Source organism: Phaenicophaeus curvirostris, chromosome 12 (genome assembly GCF_032191515.1).
Source record: "Phaenicophaeus curvirostris isolate KB17595 chromosome 12, BPBGC_Pcur_1.0, whole genome shotgun sequence".
NCBI classification, from domain to species: domain Eukaryota; kingdom Metazoa; phylum Chordata; class Aves; order Cuculiformes; family Cuculidae; genus Phaenicophaeus; species Phaenicophaeus curvirostris.
In genome coordinates, this window is record NC_091403.1 from 8,369,885 (window position 1) to 8,395,812 (window position 25,928).

Consider the following 25,928-nt stretch of genomic DNA (forward strand, 5'->3'; position numbering starts at 1 on the left):
CGATGCGCACAATTGATGGAGATCGCTCCCTCATGTTGCTGAAATGGTGATTTGTAAATGGTGAGATGGAAATTTTCATTGCCCTGGCCTGATAAAGGGTGCTCGCTTTCTAAAACTCCAAAATGAGTCCTAGAGGGTTTTATTTGCTGGCATTTTCAGTATCAATCTAAGTAATTGTATTTTTTGAAAGTCAGACAGAATGCCCCTCTGAGAGCATGGTTTCTTTTTTTTCAAGTAGTGTTTTTAGAGCATCGTTCCTTTTTTTTCAAACAGTATTTTTCCAGACACCATTTATCCCTTGGAGATGATAACGCCTTGTGTTCAGTGTGGTCTGTGCTGAACAGCTGTGTCTTCTGTGATCACCTCTGGCTGCAGCCTTTCTCTGTCTCTAATGCAAAGTCAGGCAGAGGTGGCTCCAAAGTGTGAGAATTAATTGATAAGTTTTGCTGCAGCTAGTTCGTATGTTCAATTATCTCATCATATAAATCTGTCCTGTAAGATATAGCTGGTTTAGGTCCAGAGATAGCCTGTCTTAAGCCTGTGAGAATTCATCGATACGCTTAGTTGTCTTGTAAGATGCAGCTGGTTTAGGTCAGGAGAGAACCTGAAGGGAGTCTCCATACATGGTTGGGTAATCTAAAAAAGAATGAACATTCTTCAAGGATTACACAGTTCTTTGTCTAAAACTAGTATATATACCCATATATATATGGTTTTTTGGTAAGGACATCCAATTAATGTGATTTCAAAACTGAAATCATAGAATCATAGAATCATAGAACAGTCGGAGTTGGAAGGGACCTTAAAGATCCTCTAGTTCCAACCCCCCTGTCATGGGCAGGGACATGTCCCACCAGAGTATGAGCATGTCTAAATTAGAAAAGGACAAATCTTTATACCAAATGGTCTTAGATGTCCTGCTCATCTCTCATCAGAGATATTTGTTGTTAGAAAGCAGATGAACTACCAGTAGACAGTAAGCAGTTTGATGTTATGATGTACAATAACTTCTTGTAGATGTCTGTTTATAAAGTAGAAGATATTCTGGATATGATCCATTGACTAAATGTAGGGGACAGGACAAGAGGGAATGGCCTCAAGCTCCCTCAGGGAAGGTTCAGGCCTGACAACAGGAAAAAAACTTTTCATGGAAAGGGTCATTGGGCACTGGAACAGGCTGCCCAGGGAGGTGGTTGAGTCACCTTCCCTGGAGGTGTTTAAAAAGTGGATGAGGTGCTGAGGGGCAATGGTTTAGTGCTTGATAGGAACGGTTGGACTCGATGATCCAGTGGGTCTTTTCCAACCTGGTGATTCTGTGATTCTGTGAATTCAGCGCTGAATTGTAAAGTAAAAATATTACTGCCATTCAGACTGTGTCCTTTTTCAATATTTTACCAGTGAATGAGCGTTTCTAACATAAGTTATTGTATTTTTTGGAAGTTAGACAGAATGCCCCTCTGAGAGCTTGGTTTCTTTCTTTCTAAGAGTGTTTTTCCAGTTTTTCCAGGCACCGTTCGTTCTTTCAGAGATGCTAACGCCTCGTGTTCAGCGTGACCTGCCGAGCAGAGGTGTCCTCTGTGACCACCTCTGTTTGCACCTTTCTCTATCTCTAACGCACGGAGCGCTGGCTCCAAAGCTCCACATTAGTACAAAACTCGGACTGCGGTGAACGTTAAAATCAGTCCTTGGAAAGTTAATAGAATATGCATAAGATTTCTGGGAAAAATCATCCATATGCATTCGAGCAGGGAACAAAACGCACGGGGCCGGCGGAGGCCGCAGCCCGGGCCTGGCGCCCTCAGGACCCGCCCCCCGCATGGAGCCCGCGGGGCGGCCCCGCGACATGGCGGCGCTGCGGGCGGCCAAGGCCGCGCTGCGGGCCGAGCTGCGGGCGCGGCTGAGGGCGCTGGGCGAGGCCGAGAAGCGGAGCCAGTCGCGCCGGCTCAGCCGCAAGGTGGGTGCGGGGGGGTGGGGGGACCCGGCCGAGGGGGCCGGCGGCGCCTTGGCCTGCGTCAGGCACGAAGGGGGCGGCCAGAAGGGCGTTACGGCGCCCGGGAAGGGCGGGGAAGGGGCTGGAGAGCCAGGGTGGTGGGGAGCCGCGAGGGGAGGCTGTGCCGCTGGAGAAAGGCGTAAACCATTTTGTTAAGAGAATGAATTAGCTTAAGCAATAATAAAAATAATAAGAATAAGCTTAAGTGAATCTTGGCCAGCTTGCAGTTCGAAAGAATGCGATTGTAACACGAGTTCAGCTTGCTTACTAGTTTACGAGTTTACTACTTTGCTTGCTTATGAGTTTACTTGTTTACTTGCTTTTGCGTTTACTGGTTTACTTGCTTTCTAGTTTAGCTTGTTTGCTAGTTGAAATGAGCGACGAATCAAGTATTGTGAGTCTTAAACTTATCTCTGACTGATGAGGTTTATGAGGTTCAACAAGGCCAAGTGCAAGGTCCTAAACCTGGGTCAAGACAAGCTGCGGTTTCAATACAGGATGGGGGATGATGTGATTGAGAGCTGCCCTGCGGAGAAAGACTTGGGAATGCTGATTGATGAGAAGCTTGACGTGAGCTGGCAATGTGTGCTCATAGCCCAGACCAACTACGTCCTGGGCTGCAGCAAAACAAGTGTGGTCAGCAGGTCGAGGGAGGCGATTCTGCCCCTCTGTTCCTCTCTTGTGAGACCTCATCTGGAGTGTTGTGGCCAGTTCTGGAATCCTCAGCGTAAGAAGGAGATGGAGCTGTTGGAACGGGAGGGCTACAAAGATGATGTGAGAGCTGGAGCACCTCCCGTTTGAGGACAGGCTGAGAGAGTTGAGGTTGTTCAGCCTGGAGAAAAGAAGGCTCTGAGGAGAACTTGTAGTGACCTTCCAGTACCTGAAGGGGCCACAAGAAAGCTGGGGAGGGACTGTTTACAAAGGCTTGTAGTTACAGAACTAGGGGGAATGGGTATAAACTGGAGAGGGGCAGATTTGGACTAGACATATGGAGGAATTTCTTCACGATGAGAGTGGTGGGGTACAGGTTGCCCAGGGAAGCTGTGGCTGCCCCATCCCTGGAGGTGTTCAAGGCCAAGTTGGATGGGGCCTTGGGCAGCCTGGTCTAGTGGGAGGTGTCCCTGCCCGTGGCAGGGGGTTGAAACTAGAGCATCTTTATGGTCCCATCCAACCTGAGCTATTCTATGACTCTATGATGACAGTAATTAGGGTTTTGGGGTACACTGCAAAACTCGGCAAATTCACAATGAGGACCCAACAGACTTAACTATTGTTTTGAGGCAAATTCCATTTAATTTCAAAGGTTAAACAGTAGTTCTTCAAGAATTCATTCTAGAAGGGTTTTCTTTAGCTGTAGTGACTACAATGGTTTTCTAATGCCATTTTTGTACTTTTACCAGCAGGGTTTCCCTAAATGGTATCCCACCACAGCTTGATTTCTGCATGTACTTTTGAAACGTTCTGTTAGTGTTTAGATTACAAAGCTTGATTCTAGAGTTCTATGATGTATTTTATAATTTTAATAAACATTGTTTTGCTGTCACTGCATTTAACAGAGCACAGCCCTTTTTTTCTTTTTTTTTTTTTTCAGAAGCAGTGGATCCGATTGATCTACATTTATATTGTTAATTTTCTGCCAGAGAATCTCAAATAATTTTTAGACTTCACTTAATGCTAATATCAGTAGAATAAGTCACATTTAAATGAGAAGGGACACATTTAGATTTACTTTATCCAGATGTAAGTAACAAAGCTACACATTAGTATTAAGCAAATAGTAGTTATTAGTGTTAAGTGAAGTCTATAAATTATTATTCCCGGCTTCATGTGGGACAAGGCAACACAGAAACTTTAAGTTGTAGCAAATTTAACTGGAACTCATATAAGCTTTCTTTCATTGGGAATGCTTTTTAAGAAAAATGTATACAATATCCTAATATCATGATAATGTATTTTAGTAATCACACATGTTGTACTTAAATCTTATAATTTTCAGAAAATATTGTCATACATAATTTTCAAAGCTGCAGAGCCTTCTGCCAGCTTTATAAGCACCTAGCCCATGTAGTATTGAATTTTTAGGACCTGTCAGCCTTTGTCTAACTGCAGCTGATGAACGTGACAACAAAGCACACATTTCTGCTAGCAAGAGCACACTAAAAGATAAAGCTTTTGTTTGGCTTAAAAGAAGAAATCGGGAAATATGACATATAACTTGATGTTATCTTGCCATTTTAATAATCTGACAGAAATTGAAGATCCTGAGCTTGCTCAAGACAGACCTGGCATTGTGCAAGTGGCAAAAAGTAGAGTCAGCTGCTTTATGGGAAGATAATACAGAAGACGTGAAGAAATCTTTGAAACTGCTGAGAAAATATTTGTAACAGTATAAGGCCAAAAATGTAGCTTTAAAGCATATGTCAGTGCTTGCAGCTAATAGAAGTAAGTTATTTTATAATAACTCCTGACCAATATTTTTAGTTGTAAAATCTCGTCTCAAATTGATCTTTAAATTCAAAGTGAAATGGCTTCACAGGCCGACCTAGCTGCTAATATTTAATTATCTTCTGAATGATTATTCTTTTTTAATGTTCATGTTCATGATTTAAGTCATGCTGTATGCGTGCTCTGATTCTACCAAAAAAAAAGCCATCAGCTGGTGAACAAAGGGCAGATAATATTTAAATGTGGAAATTTTTCCACTCTTCTCAGAAACTGCCCCGAGTCATAGCAGTTTCGTCTTCACAGTTCTGAAAACATCTGAAATTTTGTCTTCCTGCTAGCATGTGGTTTTACATCTTCAACCTCGTTTTTTTTCTCTACAACATAATCGATGTGTTACTAGACACATCAGAGCAGATGGGACCTGTGTGGTGCCCACAACACACAGCACCACTTTGAGAGAGGGTAGTTTTTTTGTCTTGGTTTCCCTCTTCTCCAAATCCATGAGAAGATTTGGCTCTGGAGGTCCTCAACAACATGAATCACAGGCATTGCCTGGAGTCTGCAATTTGACTAAATAATCGGTTCTTTCAGACGAGCCACTATGAAAATTCTGTGGTTTAAGAGCTTAAGCACTAGGTTGAAAAAATCCAATTGTATCATTGGGCAGATTACAAAAGGAGGTAAAATACAGTTTTGGGTTGTTAAGATATTTCTGTGGCCAAGCAATACGTTGCCATAATTTAGTCTGGAGTGTGCATTTGGTTTGGGGTTTTTTTGCCTTAAAAATATATCCGTCTTCTGAATATTTCCCCAGGGCTTTTAACTGCTGTGCTGGAAAGAAAGGGAAAAAAGGAGCGAGAACCATATCTCAACTTGGATAGGGAAATTTATCTCTCAAAACAAGGGCAGGGCAAAGGCTAAAGCTCAGAAGAGCAAGTTACCCTGCAGTTATGCAAACACAGAGCAGAGGGTTTGATGCTCTCTGTTCCGTAGATAAGCAGAGTTTCTCAATTGTCTGATATTTTGGCAGATTTTTCCAAGTATGTAGAATAAGGATAAGTCACATCTAAATGAGAAGGTACACATTTGCATTTGTTTTATCCAGATGTAAATAACAAAATATGTAAGGTATTAGGGAATGAGAAGACAGGCTGTTAAAAAACTCCTGTCAAATTTTAATTTGGAATTCAGTCTGGAATGGGAAAAGACATAGCAAAGTATGAATCTGCTAATAATTCTTCACCATATAAGAATATTTTATTTTCCTTCCTATATTCAGTCTTCTACAAACCCAGCACAGAGAACCTCATGAAAATAAAAAAAATGGCAAAGCCATCTTTCCTTCAAGCTCTGAAAAATGTGCAGTAATAAGATCACCTATTAGAAGGATGTGATGTTTGAAGTCATATATCTAAACTTGCTGTAGGGAAGATATCTCAGGTTAAAAAAAGAAAGAGGGACCTGGTCTTGGAAGACTTTATGCTCTGCAGTCATCTATTGTGATGCTGATTTTCTTTTGAGTTATTGTCTGATGCACTTCTCATCCTACCTAGGCCTAGATGAGAGAGGCGGCATGTCAAAAGGATGGAAGAAAAGGAATGCTAAACTCTCCTGTCTTGCATAAGCTGGCAGTTCCGACCTGCTGTATCTTTCTCCAGTGCTGTTGGGCATTTGAGGATGTCTGCAATATATGGCACAAATATTTATAGGATCCGGAGATTGTCTCCAAAGCAGGTTTTTCCTGGCCCAAACCTGTATTACAATGTTCTGTTCACTAGCTGCAGAAATTTGCCTATTTTGATTTTGCTGATGGTAGAAATTTTGGAGTAAGAAACAAAGCCAGTCTATTCTCTTCATGATGCATATTAGTTTGTACCTCTACCCTTTTCAATTGTTGCTTCCGTTTTGTGATTAATTTAAATAAAGTAAGTTGAGGTTTTTTGGTAAACTTTTCATAAAGTGATTGCATCAATTTCCCATGTAGGTGATTGACCATCCCAAGTACCAAGGGTCCAAAAGAATTGCCATCTTCCTGAGCATGCCAGATGAAGTCCAGACAGAAGAAATCATTAAGGACATTTTTAAGCAAGGCAAAGAGTGTTTCATCCCACGTTACAAGTCTCACAGCAATCATATGGACATGCTGAAGTTATCATCAGCCGAAGACATTTCTTCACTTACTTTGACATCCTGGAACATTCTTCAGCCTAGTGATGATGACAGTGCAAGAGAGGAGGCTCTTGCTGGTGGTGAGTATTTTCTTCCTACTTTGTGGGGTTGTTGAGCAGCAGTAGCCTGGAGGAAATAATCTTATAGCAAGACTGAAATGAACTGTCACACTTTGCTTTTGTATGTTGTAAAGGTGGTTAAGTCAATGTATGCAGATGCTCCTTTCTCTTGCTTATTTTTCTGTACCCTGTGCTACCCCTGTGTTATACCAGCAAGGCAGGAACAAGGCTGCACAATTGATCCAGCTGAAGGAAACTCAGCCCTCCAGGTAATGAGCTTCTTGGTCTGGTTCATGGGCATCCTCAGTGCAGTCTCAGCATAAACATAGAGGCTCGTAAAGGTACAAGGGCTTGCTGGCAGTCGCTTAGGCTGCCATAGAGAGTCATGGGGATTTAGAGTTTTATGATATACTCTGAGAACTTTAGTTTGCACTGCGTGAGATGTGGGGAACTTTTCAGGTGGTGCCTCTAGGCTGACACCAGAATTTTCTGAAATCGTTGATCCTGCAAATTGTATTGCATGGATGAATCACAGTCCTGATATGGAACCTGACCATGCAGAACAGCTGTCTGGACCAAGACTTTAGACTGAAAATAGAAGGACTCTCTTGTGGGCTTGGGTGAATATTGCAAAGACTTTTCCATCACTATTCTCTCATATTTTTATTTCGATCTTGCTGCCTCAGACACTGGATTCTTCATAGGGTTGAAAAGTTAAAAGTTTGTTTAGATCTAGCTAGCAGCATGTGTGTTTTGGTCCTAAAATAACCTCTCTCTTAACCTAAAATTCCCCAACTTCTACAAACTTGTAAACAAGCTTACCATTTTTGTGTCTGCATTCATTATTTGCATTCATTTTGTAAACGCATGAATATCTTCCCGAAACATCTGCAGAAATGTTTAGTGTTATTAATGGAAAACTCTTGTTAAACTCCTGCTTCGGATCTCAGTCCGGGAAAATTTTCTTCAGGTGGAAATTGGCCATGCAAACAGCTTGTACACCTCGCAGGCTTACCAGTTCTTTAATGCTTGATAAAGGAACATAACATTTATATGAGACTATTTGGTTGAACTTGGGTTTGAGATGGCAAGGTACTTTCCCAGAATGCCTCACTGTGTTTGTTTTTCTTTTAATTTTGACCTCTACCTCTCTCCTAATAGAGAATCCTTCCCGTGTCCACATTTTTACCAGCATGGGATTTCAGTGCTTCATACAACCATCTTCTTCACATTTAATATTTAGCATTGTTCCTTGTTTTCCTGTTTTTGTCAAAAACTTGTGCATATCGGTGGGATTTAGGGGCTTTTGAAGGTAAGCCTTAAAATGTCAACCATTAGTTGTCTGAACTTATTTCAAGCACTTGGGACAAGCTTGTGTACTACTGACGAGCTGCTTTTTATTGGATTTAACAGGTCTATCAGAGAGATCACAGAGTATACACACAACACTTCTAGTTATGATGGGAGCAAGGACTTCCTGATGTAGGGTGCACTGAGATGTACCTGTTGGGGTCGGCCTAGGTGCCAGGCGGTGAAGATGGGGGGAAGGCAGGAGCAAGCTTTGGTTAGTTCAGGAGCTGCTGTTTGGTTCCCAGGGCATGGTTCTGGGCAGAAAGCAATGGCAGAAGAGCTACTTTAGTATACAGAGAGATGGCAGGAGAGCCACAACCAGCAGTTTAAACAACTGGTGTAGGTCCATGTCAGATTTATTCTGCCTGAAATTTGATTTTAGTCTGTTTGTACTCAGTAACTTAGAAACAACATGGTTCAAATTGAAACTCAGACCTCAGACAGCTTTTGTAGATTAGAGAAAAAGTTTAGGTTTTTTCCACTATTGCATAATCAGACTCATCGCCCTCCTAATTTGTCCCCACAGAAACACACAGTGCATCACAATGTGTCTTTAAATTCCTTTTGCTGTATTTTTTGTCAGTTGTTACATTTTTTTTAACTTTGGTACATTTGCAGGAATGCAAATTGCCTTGCTCCTCCATCCATCCTCCATTGTTGGAATTATGCATGGATGAAACATTTATCTCTGTGATGTTATCAAATACTGTGGTGATCTGAGGCATTTACATTGTTATAAGGAGATAACATGGTGTTATATTAGTAATGTTCCCATTGCTGGCATAAGTTGCTATGTAATTTCCAAGAAGTACCCTGCAGGTACATAAATAAGTCATGTCATTTCTAAGTGTATTCATTTTCCATGACAAAAAGCTTGACTTCATACTGTCCTAAAAACTTCAAGCATGGTTATTGTGAAGAATAGCACAAATACAAGACTAGGCATAATTTTTGCGAAGGATTTCCCAGTCTTTGGTAGCGCTCACAGTGTTGAATAGACAGGAACTCCTCCTTTTGGAGACAGCCCTTTTTCTGTTGGGTCAGGGTTTACTCATCTTCATCTTGACAGTACATCACAGTACACCTTGCTGGCTGACATATCCAACCTCCTCCCCGAAGCTGCTGAAGAGGGCTGCTGTTTTGCTGAGCCAAGGGGTGGAGAGGGGCTAGACTGAGGTCTGGTGCAACAAGTTGCTTTCTTCAGGCTAAATGGACACAGTAACTGAAAGAAAAAAGGTGGAAGAAGTTAAGATATCTTGTGTGGAGTAGAGGTGCCTTTAGGTGCATGACTTGCTTTACCTCTAGCTGTATCTGCTGAAAGATTTAGACAACTTCTAGAGCAAGCCAGTGGTACATTTTCTTAATAGGTACCAATTCCCGTTTGTTTCCCTGCTCATCAGAAGTATAAACATGCGCTTGTGCCCCAGGTAATATGTTTGATGAAAGTTAGGCGGATTGCAGTATTGTTGACAGGAATGTAGATGTTTTGCACCACTTTAGAAGGAGTAAATCAGATAAAACCATGTTCCCTGTTTGCTTTTTTATCACAACTCCTACAGAAATTTAAAGGACACTTCACCAGCAGCTTATTTCAGTGTGGTTTAGGGAGGTGGTGTGATTCAGCGGGCTGGACATGGGTTTCCTCATTCGTAATGTTATTTATTATTACTTAAACCTGCTCTTAGAACTATGGGTGAAAAGCTAAGTTATTTCTCTGAAAAGGATTCTATTCTTACTGGGACTCCAAAAAAAGTATCTGGGTTAAGTATCACTGTATCATAAAATTCTTGGACATGGCTTCCTTGAAGGGAGGCAGGTGGCCAGCTTTGGACTGAGGGATCTCAGCTGGAAGTCTTGGACCAGAGCATGGTCTTAGGCTTGGACCATGCTTAACTAAATCAGACTACTGAGTAGTAGTTGAAGGTGTACAATAAATTATAGATAATTTTTAAAACATTCAGCTGGAGGAGAGGGGGTTTGGCCTAGATGTTTTTCTTTGGCCAAGAAATGAAGAGTTATTAGAAACTATAACTCTGAATCTGCTTACAGTAGTGGATTGTGAGGTGCTTTCCTAAAAAATGCAAGAAACAGGATTATGTGTACAAACTTAATCCAGCCTCTTTATCTGTGTAAATTCTGCTCCAGTCTTCAAGGGCAGTTTTACATGGTCCATTGGATCTGGACTCTTCAAAGATGCAGAAAATTGGCACTGCTTACCCTTAATGAGTGCCACTAACAAGTATGCACTCAGTTATTTGCTTTCTCTCTGTTCAAGTTATAGCTGCAAGCCTCTTTTACTGTGCATTGTTTAAACTTTGATATGGAGATAAGAGTTCTTAATTTCTGTATGGGCTCTTCATCACTACAGTTTTCTATGACTTAAAGATGTTATCTGGCATATGCTCATGGAGAAGCAGCAGAGGCTCAGAATTGCGTTTCCAGCCTGAGTTGTGCAGAGGGGCTGCCTCCAGTGAACACTGCTTGCTTTTCCAAACATTACAGTTTCTTCTCTATTTCCTCAAAAATGGTAATTTCTCAGTCTTTTCTTGCCCTTGGCCTAGACCCCCCTTTCCAAGCTTTAATTTCTCTGCCATCATAATGCCCCTTTCCATCCTTCTGCTCTTTGTCCAGCCTTTCCCAATCTCCCTCCCCAAGTGTCCTTCTCTGGCCTGTCTCACCATATTCCGCATTTCCTCCTGCTCTCAGTCCTAGCCTGTCATTTCAGGGGCATCTGGGCCAACATAAATAGCTTGTCCTTGCCAAAAGGGAGGAGGTCATGTGCTTTCTCTTCTTTCACTTGTCCACTTCCAGACATACAAGGTTCCCCGTCCCAATTTACTCATTTCCTTCCCCACTGTGCTGGCTTCTTTTTCTATTTCATTGGCCTTGAAAAACTCCTTCTTTATTTAATAGTACTTTTTGTACTAAACAGTACAAAAGCCATAGTTTTGTGATTGTTTATATTGAGCAGTGCCTGATTAAATAAGCTGCTGCCCTCTGTCCTCTTAGTCCCCACCCCTCCTCTCTTGTGCCAGCACAGATGCCGCTGCAGCCACTTTGGGAGCTATTCTGGGAAACTAGTCTTGGTTAGTAGTAACCCAGCACCTATAAAGGACTTTTCTTCCCTCAGACAAGGCCACCACAGAGATTTGGACTGATTCAACTGAAGGCCTTGGAGGAAGCTGATGCTGAGGGGTTTTGTAAGCAGATGACATGCCAAAAAAAAATCACGAAACTTCAGTCCTCGTTTACTTCCATGTTTCAGTTCCCAGTCAGGCCTCAGTCAGCAGGACTAGGAGCAGCCACCAGAATGAAAGACCTTACTGAATCCTCGCAGTTGGATGTGGGGCTATCAGGAGGAACAGAGCCTGCAGCTCCATGTGCAGTGATACTGGCTTAAGGAGTTTTCCCTCTTTGCGTTTTCAGCATATTCCTGTCTCGCTGTTGGAAGCTGAATCAGCGAGCTGCTTTGTATGAAGGGTATTTTCCTCTCCTCTGCCTCTCTGTTGGAAGCTGAATCAGCAGGCTCCTCTATGTGAAGGTTTGATTGGGACTTTACCCTGGTTTGGTTGGGACTTTTTTAACCCGGATGAGTGGATCCAGTGTACCATGTGGCCATGTCAGTCCAACATGTGTGGGATGTAAGCTGCCAGTGGCTCCTAGAGCAAGTCATGGGATCACCTGTGCCGCTGTGACTCCAGCAGCACTACAGAGAGGTTGGAATCTTCAGAGAGGCCCAGTGCTCACTCTGACACATCTTCCCTAAGCCTGTGCAAACAGCAGGTTTTCAAACATTGACAACGTTGTGTAAGCCCATCTCATTTGAACAGGGCTAAAGCCACGTCCTTGACACAGAGGGTACTACAGCAATATTTGAAGACCTTGCCTCGAAGTGTGGAGCAACAGAGCTTTTCCCATCATTGTTTTTTGCTAACTCTTTTTCTTATAAACCAGTGAGCCATTTTGCCTGAAATGAGAGAAGCATAACCTCTCCTCAGTTTGGCATAAATACCCAAGCTGAAAAATGTCAGCACTTGAAAATATACTATCTTATATGTAGTGAGGAATACTGAATAATCTGCTACTGCTCTACTAAAGCGTAATGTATTTCTGCTCCCAGAAATGAATGTATTAAGAACTGGACTTGGATTTTGTAATTTAGTTTGGAGACTTCCAGCATTTTCAGTACTGGAAACTTCGGTGGCCTACCAGTCACAATATTTGTGATCAGTACCTTCTAGATAATTAATGAAATGTTAACTAGATAATCCGTGCTTTAAATGACAGTATGTTTTTTATTAATAATTAGGAAAGACCTGAATTTAAACAAGGTGAGGAAATGTTAATGTATGTCTAGTAGCAACTGCTTGCTGCTTCATTTTCACATGACCCTTGGGAAGTTGGCTTTTGCGGTTAGGGTAGTTATCTCTTTCTGCTTTTAATAACTTCCAGAACACTTTGAGACTTGCTGTTGCATAAATTAAAGTAACATGGGGGTAATAGATAGAGACAGGGACAGCTTACCCACGTGGATTGTATTTAGTTTGTGAGGGTTATTTATGCTGGGACCCTCTTGCAATGAAGATGCTGGCTACCTCTAGGCTACAGTTTAATGCAGCCTTAAGTAGTTTGAAATTATTCCTGAGTGACCATTAGCCCTATTTTGAACTTTGCCATTGGGATCTGCCTTGCAGAAAAGATGTAGTTCACGGAAGCGCTTTTTCACCTGTTTTTAAATTCCTGCTATTTATTCATAGGTTCAAAGAGGCTGCATTTGCTGCCAGGACTGATGGCCTCGTAATGTCATCAAACATTCTTAGCTATTCCAAATTTTAGCACAGTTCTTTAGGAGTGTGGCTGAAGTGGTGGCCATATAGACTTAAGAGGAATAAGTTTAATTTACAGCTGCAAAATATATATAAAGAAAAAGATAATGGGTTGGAACTCCTTTCCTCTTCTCCCCTAAAAAAGATGCACAAGAAATGGGAGAATTTTGAAATGTGTAGCATGTTGGAATTTAGAAATGAAAAACACCATGAGGAGAAAATGCCATGTCTGGAAACACAGGGAAGGTGTAATATGCCACTTCAACTCCATTAGATGTTGTATAGCTGTACATGAAGGCATAGTGGGACCATATAAAATGACGCTAATCATTCTGAAAAAAGACATGAAGTAAACAATGCTCAGGGGTAACTGTGACTATTTAAATGAGATCTATTCAGAGTGGAATGTATTTGGAATAAATAAAATATGAGTATGTGAAAAGCAGAGTTATTAAATATTACTGCTTAGGAAAAAAACAAAAAAATGCCCCAAACAAGATTGTAATGCAATCCAGGGTACTATTAGATCTTCTTTTCCTCTGGGAGACGTGATTAAAGCTTACAGTACAATATATGTCAAGGGATAGATTATCATTTAGAGTCTTTTACACTGGTCATAAAAGAGAAAACCTGAGAGCGTGGCATGAAACAGTTGAAAATCAAGGCTTAGCTCTTAATATAATTTATTTTTTAATGAAATGATTTAAAGTTTGGAATGAACTTCTGCTTGGAGACAATGAGCCATAGCATTTTGATATGCACAAGGAGAACAAATTCAGTGTGAGTGAGGCATTAACATTCTGGTGGTGAGGCTTGTTGTGGAGAGAGAATGCTTCCCCTCATGTAGTGCAGGATCAGAGCACTGAACTTGCAATCCAGCATCATGTGTTTTGCAAGAGTCAGGAAATTTCCCAGTGTGTTGCTATGTAGCAGTAACTGCAATTTATTCCTACCTTTCTACTTCTGCCTAAGCAGCTATAGTCCCTGGTGTATCCCCTTACAAACCGGTTCTGTTTTTTTCTTTACCTGTGGGCATTCAGATTTCCTTTGTATTAAGCCTTTGGCTGTGCTGCCTCCTGACAGCTGTGAGTTGTACTGGTTAGTTAGTTGTAATGTGAAATATTAATATTATATTATACTCGTACACTGTGTGAAATATTATGTTCCTTGTATGCATTTTAAATTTGCTGCTTTCGGTTCAGGTGATACTTTATTCTTCTATAATGAGAAGTAAATAAGGATTTTTATTTACTTTCTTTTTATTATTCATTGTTTAGTTAAACCTGTATTATTTCAAAAGTAATTTTTTTCTATCAAACTTTGTCTATTTAGTTATTCTCATATAGAAGTTCTCCTAGATCTGTGAAAGTTCCAGCAATTGCTCTTTCAACCTTTGCAACTTCTCTGATGTTACATCAGAGAAAAGTGCCTGAGAGAACATTTTATACTCAGGTAAAGAAATGCTGTGGAATATATGTAACGACAGCGTAGAGGTTAATTCTTTCTGTGTATACCATAACACTGCTTTTCAAATCACCTCACTGGGCAGGTCTTTTTAACTGGTTTCCACACAGGTATCCGACAACAACATGTTGTTCCAAAAATGCATGTTCCAGTATTAAGGATCCATAAAATAATTATCCATTATTCTCTTTATCATGTTCCATAACAGGCAGAGCTATGAAAATCTTGTTTGGAAATAAAATATTTCAGGTGCTGTACCGAGCTGTAATAGCAACTGTTTCCCTCAGGGTTGTTCCGCATCCCAGCCTTCAGTTGAAAGATGTGGGCACTGGGATTGCTCTGCCCTGCAGCTGCTGTCTGCCCTGGCCCTTGATGTCTGCACCAGCTTCCACACCTCTCTCAAACAGCTTGGTAACAATCAGCACCCAATTTGCTAGGTGAAGGCTGAGCTTTTTGCTGAGCTTCTCCTGGCATTCCTGTTCAGAAACAGGTAGGCTGATTACAAAGAGTTTCTTTATTTGGAGGGCTTTTGGAAAAAATACTCTAAAATGCAAAAGTTAGTGTGTTTATGTGGCATCACTTTGTAATGTCCTTTGGTGCCCTTGTGTCCTGAATTTCCTTGGTGCAGACTAAACCCTGAATATGGTGTGGTTTAATTTTAATACTGCCTGTGCCAGGGTATCCTGCAGTGAACCTGGAGGGCCGAGAGTTCTGGAACACTACAGCTTTTTGCTTTCATAAAGTTCCTGAAGGCTTTAAAAGACTGCTTTTCCTTGTAATCATCAGCCCTGCGGAAAGAATCTGGAGGTTCTGGTTGATGGCATGTTGAGGAAGAGCCAGCAGTGTGTGCCCTGGCAACCAAGAGGGCCAACCATGTCCTGGGGTGCATCAGGCATGGCATTGCCAGCAGGTCGAGGGAGGTGATTGTCCCGCTCTGCTCTGCACTGGTGCAGCCCCACCTCGAGCACTGCCTGCAGTTTTGGGTGCCACAGTATAAAAAGGACATCAAGCTGCTGGAGAGGGTCCAGAGTGAGCCACAAAATTGGTGAAGGGTTTTGAGGGGAAGTCGTATGAGGAGCAGCTGAAGTCATTTGGTCTGTTCAGCCTGTAGAAGTGGAGACTGAGGGGGGACCTCATCACAATCTATTGCTTCCTCACAAGGGGAGGAGGAGGAGGAGGAATAGGCACTGATCTCTCTGGTGACCAATGATAGGACCCGAGGGAATGGCAGGAAGAATTGCAAGGGGAGGTTTAGGTTGGATATTAGGTGAAGGTTCTTCACTCAGAGGTGGTGGAGCACTGGAACAGGCTGCCCAGGGAAGTAGTCATGGCACTAAGCCTGACAATATTCAAGAAGCATTTGGACACTCTACTCAGACACATGGTGTAAATTTGGGGGTTGTCCTATGCAGGAATAGAAGTTGGACTCAGTGATCTTTGTGGCTTCCTTCCAATTCAGGTCATTCTGTGATTCATCTTAACTGTCACATCCATGTTTGCCTTCTTGCAGAGAGCAGTCTCTTTGCACTCAACAAGACAACTAAAACGATTACTACTGCTGTAATCAGTTAAAGTTGAAAGACAGGTGAAAGCAGCATAGGCAAGGGCTTTAAATTCACTGCAAGTGGCTCTTCAGTATTTTGTTTCAAAGAGGGCTGATTTTGCTACAGTATCAACAGTAGCATAGTAATTTTCTTCATACTGTTTCCTAGAGACAGGAGTATCTCAAAAGCAGATAAGAGGTAAAGTTCATTTCTGGAGTGTGGCCTGAGTCTGTACAACAAACTCATACAAGGGAAATGCAAACATGCAAGTATCTCTGGCTGCAATAACTAATCCAGATGGACATTTTGTCTCCCTTTATTCTCATTTATGGCAAGGAAGAGCCAGTGCCAAGCTCATCTCAGTGCCTTTGTGAGAGATGAGAGAGAAGAAATGAAGCTTTTCCTGCTGCCCACCTGTGTACAGTAATGTGGATCGAAGAGACAGCTGAACCCTTCTAGCAGCCGGCTAGTGCGAGAAAGGCAGTCCTGCTGCCTTTTACTTGCTTCCAGCTCTGTGATTCCCTCATCCTCCCAACCACAGTGCTCTGCTCAGCAATGAGCAGAGTATGAATCTGACAGCTCATGAATCTGGCAGAAAATTACTACTTTTTTACTTTCTTTCTTTTCTTAGGATTGGTTTTCTGACAGCTTAGTGGGCTATTAAATCAGGTCAGCACTTTTCCAGCTACAAAAGATTTGTCTTTCTGGCACAGTTAATCCCGACTGCCTTTGCCGAGATTCAAAATACACTGTTATTTCCCCCATACAGTAGGAAATTCCTTGGACCTGCCTAAGAGCCACTGGCTTTCAGGGAGCAGGAGAATGAGGCTGCTGTTTGTCTTTGTAAGGATAACTCTTAGACTTCATGTTTGGCATCGTAACTGGACTCAGTTCATACTTAAGCTGGCTTTTGTGCATATGAGATGGGAATCGGCTTTTGGGGTGTAGATTGAGGCCAAATTCCTGTCCAGAAGTGACATGAAGGTCTTTGCCAGCAGATGTCAGTGTTCCATAGATTTACTATGGAGTATAGGTGTCATTTGGGCTGTTCTTCTATAATTAAAATCTCATCCAGGCATTGTAGTCACAGACACAGAAGAACAAGTGTTCCAGCCTAATGTCTCCAAAAAGTCAGGAGCTGGAGGAAGGTGAAGGATTCCAGGGACAGCTGGGTATTGCAAGCTGTGTAAGCTTAAAAAGATAAAATCTTGTGATGGAAGAAGCAGGATTTCTCAGCTGTTGTGATGTTAGCACATTTGAGCTAACAGTGAAGGTACCATCACCTCCAAACCAGCTGACTTTACATGTTCAAGAAACCCTGCCTCTAAGCATGCCTAATGTTCCCATCAAGTGCAACTCCTTACAGGAGTCAGGTTTATACACTGATGCAAGAACTTGATGTGTTAACCATTTCTATTTCACAAGCAATTCTGCATGTTTACAATAGACTGTCTGCTGAGTGAGTCAAAGAGTGCTGGAAATATTGATAGTGATGCATGATGTATTTAAAAAAATCCCCAAATGATTCACTTCTGTCATATTTTGATTTAAAAATATCCAGGGAGTGGCATGCAAAAGAGGACCACGAGTGAAGAAGTGAAGTAGCGCACGTGCATTAAGTGGAAGTGTTAGATAAATGCTCGCTATGGAAAGTGTAGCTGGTAAGATCTTAAAGAATTTATCATAAAAACAATTAAAGACACACAAAGATCTTTGTATTTTAGGCTGCAGCAGTGTTTTGACAATCCCTAAAGAGTTCAAGCACCAATGCCTTGTGAGTTTCTCTAAAGGAGCAGATTTGCAGCCAGCATTTGCTCATTTAACAAGATGTGTTGATGTAGCTCTAATGCCATTTGTCCTCTTTGGAATGGCTCTTTGATACATCTTGTTTCAGGATACTTTGGAGGTTTTAAATCAGAGGAGAATCCAGATGCAAGCCTTTGAACCAAACATTTTTCATTGCCCATGTATTCCCAATCAGACTCTTCTATAATAACTCTGCTCACATATCTGAATATCAGGACTAGATAAGTAATTTTTCACAGACTGATAACTAAAGCATTGCTAAGCAAATATTTCCTTTACTCTCAATTTGCAAACCAGACGTTTTTGTAGGTGGCATTGAGTGATTATGGTTTACTTGCTTACACAGACTTGATGAATAATAGTGAAATAGAGAAATACTTGTTCAAGTTTTCTTCTGGGTAGACGTTTCGCAAATTCTGAAAATGAGACACTAGACCTTAGCTGACTGTAAGTTAAACCTCAGGGGAAGTGAACGTCATGGTATAGCCTCGCACAATCTTCCCACATCATAAAACCAGCTAGAATTTGAACACTAGTCTTAACCTTATACAGTAGCTTCCCTGATGACAGATGAAAGGATATTTGTGGAGCAGGTTAGGTTTGTTTGTGCAGGGCTGATGCTGTGCAGCGCACTTTACCTTTCAAGTGCGTTGGCACTTAATTTATAAGATTTTGTTTTAAATTCATTCCAAATAGGAAGGTGTTTGCTTGATCACCGCTTAGTAACACAGGCACTGATCAAACATCTTTATTAGTGCATTTTGCAGGTTTAATAATGGAAGAGTGGCTGCCACTCCATTGTTTTAAATCTGTATGACTGATGGCTATCATGTAGCTTCTCAGGGAGAAGTATAAATATTTTATTATGCTGTAGTTCAGAAGGGCAAGTGTGAACTGTGGAGACCAGTGTTTCATGCTGACACAAAGCACTGACATGGATGAGTAGACAGATAAACGCTGAGTTGCTTGGTGCTTGTTTGTAGATTCTGCTGATGTTTCTATTTTCTACAAAATATTTTATTGAAGTAATAACAGAAGCTGTCTCGGTCATGCTAGTGGACCAATTACCTGGGGTGCCTGGATTGCAGAGGAGATGGCCTGATTGGCATATATACGTATGTAAAAGGCACATGGTAGGTTATAGGTGTGCATGGTGTGCGTAAAAAGTTTTTTTAGAAGGCACCTTCCTGGTGCACAGTTAAAGGTGTTCACACAGGGGAGACACGTGGTGGAAAGGCTGCTGACTGGTTTAAAATTAGCTGGGTTTTCAGTCTGATATGAAACACAACTTTTAGTCATGTTAGGTAACTGTATGGGATCATAAAGAGACTACAAAGCAAACACAAGAGAAGAGCTATCTGTGAAGAAAACAGGAAGTATCTACAAGAGAAAATAATTGATTTTTCTCAAAGTTGTGTCAGTAACTCAGGATATTTTTTGTGTGGTTCCCAATGTTGGTGGCAGAGGGGAGTCAGTGGAGTAAGGCTGATTTATAGTAACTGAGGATCCAATCCTTAGGTTTACAAGGAGAGGAGGATTCATGCTGAGCTTCTGATACTGATTTTCAAAGGCTTATCATGAGAGCAAGTAGGAATTATCAGATATTTTCCTATTTGTTTAAGGAATTGTATTTCCATTTTAGCAGACTGGCTGGGGCAAAGTTAAGCAATATAACTTTGTGTCTGTGATCACCTGTGTTACTGGAAGAAGTCAGCATCTTTGGTTTTGTCTAAATGACTTTTTTTCAAATGCTCATCAGTTGCAGCAAAGGATAATGGTTTTGCCCCTGTGCTCATTTGATTTGGGATATAATAGTATCTGGCTTCTTCAGGGCTTAATTGGGATAGCAAGGTGGTTTTCCCTGGAAGTAATCCCAGCCCTTCCAGACTCACATACCTTGGTAGGGTCTGAAATAGGCCTGTAGTGAACAGATCTGGCATTCCCCTTTTTGATCTTAGACCAAGGCAAGTGTAATAGCACAGAAAGCAAGGGCAAGTTTGAAACTAAGGGTAGTTTTTTCCCAAAGGGCAGAAAGCTTCTATTTAGGAGGAAATATCAAGCTGTTAGCAACCTCAGGAATGGTGCAAGGGGTGCATGGGCATTCTAGGAAGAAGGCTTAGCACTAGTTATAAGGGGAAGGGATTTGTTTTGCTGCAGCATAATTGAATATTTACCTCTGTGGAGTTGTTTTCCCCAAGGTCTGATGATTAACCTAGACCACGGTGTTAGGTGTTGTGTAAATACAGAACAAGAGGATGAACTGGGTCCTGTAGAGTATATGTTGAGAAGCAAACATTTTCCCAAGAGGCATAACTATATTGATACTGACAGTAATTAAAGTTACAGTAATGACTGTTATTAATTAGAACTTTCTGAGTTATTCCAACTCATTGGCCCATACGCTGTATGCCACCAAGACTGATTCTTTCAATGTTAGGATCAAGTGATTTGAGTTAATATTTTCCTGTGCTGGGGTAGCAGTGGTGGTGCGAGTGGTGGTGAGGGATGAGAAGGTGGGATGACAGAGTATTTTGATTTTATCTTCTGTTATGACTGTCTAGCTGTGCAGGGGGGGGGAAGAAAGACCCTTCATGGCAGGTGGTGGCAGGCTGATGGAGCCTCTTCAAACCTGGGAAGAGAGAGACCATGCTGGCTGCTCCTTCTGAGGGCAGGACAAGTCCCCAGTAGTCTTTACATGACCTGTATCTGTGGAATTCGATGGACTCTTCTATAATTAACCATTGTCAAGAACGCTTCTGAAAATGCCGGCTGGCATTTTGAATAGGAACATCAGATTAAGGAGAAGAGAGGTAATGAGTGCAAGGAGAAAATCCTTCCCTGGGGAACAAATCAAACCTGATATCATCATGAAGGGCAATGAGAAATGCACTACCAAACTGAGGAGATTCACTGCAGCTGCTTAGAGGAAGCAAACCTGTGTATTCCTATTTAAAACATAGGTGGGGATGCAAATGTTAAGTCAGGGGGTGCACAGCTTGCACACCTGCCTTTTGCATGTAGTTTTGCCACATGTTTCCTGAGTCCTTGGGCAAGTCATTTCACTTCTCTGTGACATAAGATATGTCTATATGGATGCATGCAAGTCAGTGCAAACAGAGCGTGCCTGTACGCCCATATGGCAAGTTCTGAAGATATGGCTGTTATCTTCACTGTTAAATAGCACAGCGCTGAGTGACACAGACTAGTCTTATCCACACGACACAGAACTTAGCCTGTCTCTTCTTTTTTCGTCTGACATGATGCTTCTGTGGCCCTAAGGCAATGCCTTTTTTTTTTTTTCCATCTTTTCCTCATTTCGTAGTATCTTTAAAAATATGAGGCCTTATGGCAAACGATCATAGCAGTATTTTTGTAGCGTCAGTCTGAGGAATTGTGTTGCGTGTTCTGGCATATGGCAGGAAAGCCTGTGTCTGTGCCTGGAGGAGCAAAACCAGTTTTGTTGGTGTAGGAGGGCCACCCAAGGTGGAAGGAGCCAGACCTGCACTCTCCTTTCTTTACTGCCATGGGAATCCGGTCCCCTGGAGCAGATGTAGGTGTCACTTGCAACAGCACTGCTAGGCAGTGTGCTGACAATTAAACAGCATTGACCACTCATGGTCCGGTAAATAGATTTGTTTTCTGGCCCTGCTGTATTTGGCAGTATAAATGAAACCTCAGTGGCTGTGTCAGCGTGGCTGTATGCCCACAGGGATAGACAAGCCAGGGTATATTATTTCATGCATAGTGCTACACAGCTGAAAGAACTGTGGCCACAAGAACTCGTGTCATACAGTAAGTATTAGGTGACTGTCATAATTACCAACCTTACTGGGATACTTGAGTTGCTTAATTAAAGTGTATAACAAGCGTTGATGTTCTCTACATAGAAGCCTCAGACTGGTTTTGCTTAAGACTGTTTTCAGCCTTTAGCAATTTGCCGTTCATATGCCAGAAGCACAGATTGTGTACAGCAAAAGGCCTTTCAACTGTGGGTGTGTTTTTCCTGGTTTTCTCTTCTGCGCTTCTGGACCTTCAGAGATCCAGAGCCAACAGTTAATGACTACAGACACATGCTAACAGTGGACGTTGGAAAGAAAGGGATAGAAGTAGGTCAAGATCATGAGACCTCTCTTAGACTGTTTTACAATGCATTAGAAACCAATGTGGTGTTTGATGCCCAAGTACCTGCTCTGTTTTTCAGGGTCAAGGATGTCATGGTACACTGCGGTTTGTGAGAGCAAGAGAAGTAGGATGTGAGAATGGAGCAAGCCTGCAGGGCATCCTGAGTGACAACTAGTGCTCCTGCAGGGCTGGGAGGGCCTGGGAGCTTGAGGGCCTCGTGCCAGGGGTTGTAAGATTTTCTTGCCCTCACTTGCCATCCTGTTGATGTACTCTCATTGCTGATAGTAATCTTGTGTGTCTGCAATCTTGGTCTCATCTGTGTGTCACCTCTCATCCCATGACAGCTCTTCCCACATGCTGCCGCAGGCACCACAAGAGGTTTTGTTGCTCCCCAAGTTATGTGGTGGGGAAGTGTTTTCTCCATGCAGCTCTCTGCAATTCATTCTAGCTCCAGGCACAGGATATGGAGCTAATGCTGCTTAAACTACTCTTGGGCTGCTTGCAGGGTAGTTGTGTCAGTTTTCTACCAGAAGTCTTGCTTGGCATTTTGCTTAAATCTTGTGCAGTGTGAGTTGCGTGGATATCAGACAGTATTGTGGGTCAGAGCAAAGGCAGTTGGGAATGCAGTGCGCCAGTGGAAGAAAAATATAAGGGTAACTATTACAGTATTTACAGCATAATTTTTCATATTGAGATTTCCACAAGATTGAGTTATTCAGCATAAAATATCCATGATTATAGAGGGACTAACTCATTAAAACAGCCTCTGTTTCTCCAGGGAACCCAGAAGAAAATACCATGTTTTAGTACATCAGAATTCACTCAAGTGTGCCTGGTACAATCAGTTAAACTACATAGAAAATATCCTTCTGCCTTGCACTGTTCCTGCCAATTCCCTCTTTCCTTAGTACTTCCCCTGACTTGTCTTCTTCCTGTCTGTAATACAAATGTAAGGAGAAATGGCACCTTTTTACTCTGCAGATTTGTCTCTTGTGGGCATTCTTACCTGCCAGCAGCAGCAACTGCAAATGTTTCCTGCTTTTCACCATGAGAGGCACATGGAGTGAAAACAGCTAAAACAAGGTGTAAGGCAGAGTGTGTTTCTTTCGATGCTTCAATGGTATTTGACACGTAATGGTTTCTGGACCAGCTGAATACCTACACAAAGCCAATGTGAGGCAAATTATGGAGAACATAAGTAGCGAGCACAGGAGTAACTCAGGGAGGATTTGACCTGCAGAATCTGTTACTGATTGTGCTAAAAGGGAGGATCAGCTGGTTCCTAGGTCCTAGTGCACAGGCCTGGCAATTGGCAAATATATGTTCTTACTTGCAAACTGAGGAGATGTGACATAGTAAGTCCAATACGGTGTACATGGTGATACCATAAAAATGGCATCTCTCTTAAGATGAAACCATACTTATACTCTCATGTCTCCTTTCCTCTTTGTTTGCCATTTGCCATTTGTCTGCTATGAGTCAAAAGTTGACTGCAGCGCAGTAAAACACTCACACTTCTTTTTATTTCGACCAGTAGTATTCTGTGGCTTGCCCTTTGGGTAATTCCCTCTTCTTACTCCCCTGATGTCTTTAAGAATGCCACATTTCTTAGCTTCATGATGCCAGATTTGAAAGATTAATCTTCTCTAATCATTTCATGCTATGTTGCCTTGCATATTTTATACGGATGTTCTAATTAAGTCATCAGGTCATGATGGACGAATATTAACATCAGTGACTCTTCTCTGAATAAGTAACAGCAGAAGGAAATCTCTAGGAGCCTGGAAAGTGTGTGCAAATGAGTGGGTCTTATATGAACTTTTAACATACACTTCTAGGCCAAGTTCAGGTTCGATACATGATCTCAGGTGGGATTCCCTGGAGACTGAAAAACTCTGTTTAGCTCTGGCTTTTCCAGAGCATACTACCACACATTTCCTTGAATGTTAGGCATCATTTCTCAGCTAGATGTAGTAAGAGGAGCTCAGTCGAAAATGACAGGAGAGAGTAGGTTTGGACATAGAAGAAGCGAAGAACGTTACACATGCTAGCCCAGGTGAAGGAGCAGAAGCTAGTTAGGCAAAAGCTGCTCAAGGCTAAGTACCACTCCTGTAAGAAGGAAGAAGCAGTGAACTGAGACACAGTATTTGCTTTCTCTCCAGCCTTGTGTCAGCTGCATTTTAGTCTGTGCTGGTTTTCCACTATTGTTTCTGCCTTTCTCTCCTGAAGTGTCTGCTACAGCAGCCAGTAATGAAAGACTAGTGAGTGGGATGTTCCTGAAGTCAGTTGTCAGCACCAGGCCAGCAAAGCTCATTTGTTCAGAGGATGTCCTTGCAAGACTTCTCACACTAAATGAACAAGCTATAGTAATGGGAATCTGCACACTGGCTGCCTCCATACCTGCCGGATGCTCAGCATGGCAGTCAGTTTCCTTAGCCTACCTGGCAGTGATGTGAATCAACTTCTGAAACAAGTGGGCCGCCAAATGTGAATTGTAGCTGGCTACCTGACATGATGCCAATCCACATCCATTCACGGAATATGAACTAACAAGAAAAAAGCTAGGCTGATCTTGCCTTTTTATCAGGAGCTGGGTTGTCGGGTCTTTAGTCAGGGTTTTACCCAACAGTAGCGTCTGTTTTGTCCAGATGATTTGCATTTTATGCAGCTTGTTTCAGCTTTTTAACTGATTTTGAGTTCCAATCAAGTGCAATTTCAGAGTCTTGGGGAACCCGTGCTTCCCTTTGGAAGGAAAGATTTTCAGGGAAAGTGAGCAGAATGCCCGTGTGTGCTGCTGGAGCAGCAGTGACAATCGCTGGAAGCTTGGGAAAAATGTCCTTCAAGAGAAGAGGAATCTGACATTATAAAGAGGCAGGCTTTGAAATCTTGATCTTGATATAAGAGGACAAATACCCACTTTCAGAACATATACTGTTCAGGGCTCTTTGGTTTTGGGAGATTGAATAAAGGTTCATGATACCTTACAGTTGTGCCAAGAATATGCTGTCTTTCTCTGTTATGCATTTTCTTTTTATGCTTTTTGTTCTTTTCTATTTTCATGTCTGATGTTGAAGTTCATTTGATTTTCTGATTCCCCCTGCATTGAATTTCCCCAAGTTCAATCTCTGCCTGGATTTAGAGTCATAATCATTAGTATTTGGAAGTGTGAGGTTAAAATGATAAAATAAATTTGTTATAAGGTAGGGTTTTTTCTTCTAGCTTTTCAAGGTCTAATTATTTTGCAGCTGATCTAGTATGCAATTGATAAGATTAAAATGTAAATTTACAGGTTTAGCATTCAAAGTATTTTTCATCTGATCAAAGAGAAGGAAGCATTTTGCAGAACACAAAGCTTGCATTTTTGCATATCTCTGAAGTTATGTGGATATTGTCAAGCCATCAGGAAATCCACAGTGCATCAACTAATGTTTATTTCATTTTTCTACAGGAGGTCTTGACCTTATCTTCATGCCAGGCCTTGGGTTTGACAAAAAAGGCAACAGATTGGGAAGAGGGAAAGGATATTATGATACCTATCTGGAAAGATGTATGAAACATCCCAGTGGAAAGCCTTACACAATTGCCTTGGCTTTTAGGGAACAAATTTGTGACTCAGTGCCTGTGACAGAAAATGATGTCCCAGTAGATGAAATCCTTTATGAAGACTGCTGAAAGTATCTTGATACCAGCCCACCTTCAGAGTGACCAGCCAAAGACATCAGATCCATCAGTCATGACATTTTAATAGTCATCTATGGCTTTGGGAGCAATAAAATACATTATTTGTGTTTGAACAAAAAAACCCAAAACAAAACAGTGTTAAAGTGGTAAAAGTAATGAGGATTGCATTAATTTGCTTTTAATTAGCAGATTTCTAGTGTGAATTCTTATTCTAGAATCAATAGAAACAAGAAATGTGACTGTTTCTTACAGTAAGGACCATTTCTTCTCATCATTCGCCTGTGGAACCAGGTACTCGATACTTAACAGTTTTATTATTCCAGTGAACTGTATACTAATGACAGTTCTTGATCAATTCTGTAATTATATACTTGTTATTGTAAAAGATCTTAGTACTTAAATATGATGTACATCCATGAGAAAAGAAGTAAATGACAGATAAGTGCTATAGTAAGCTGGGCAAAAAATAGTG

At 41.6% G+C, this 25,928-nt stretch overlaps 1 protein-coding gene across 1 annotated transcript; it reads left to right on the forward strand.

Annotated features, from left to right (window-relative positions):
* Positions 1–1,810: 1,810 nt before the first annotated feature.
* Positions 1,811–25,575, forward strand: MTHFS (methenyltetrahydrofolate synthetase). Its single transcript, XM_069867279.1, has 3 exons — positions 1,811–1,954; positions 6,420–6,684; positions 25,224–25,575. The coding sequence occupies exons 1-3, from the start codon at positions 1,817–1,819 to the stop codon at positions 25,445–25,447; spliced, it is 627 nt and encodes a 208-aa protein (XP_069723380.1). The 5' UTR covers positions 1,811–1,816; the 3' UTR covers positions 25,448–25,575.
* Positions 25,576–25,928: the final 353 nt, after the last annotated feature.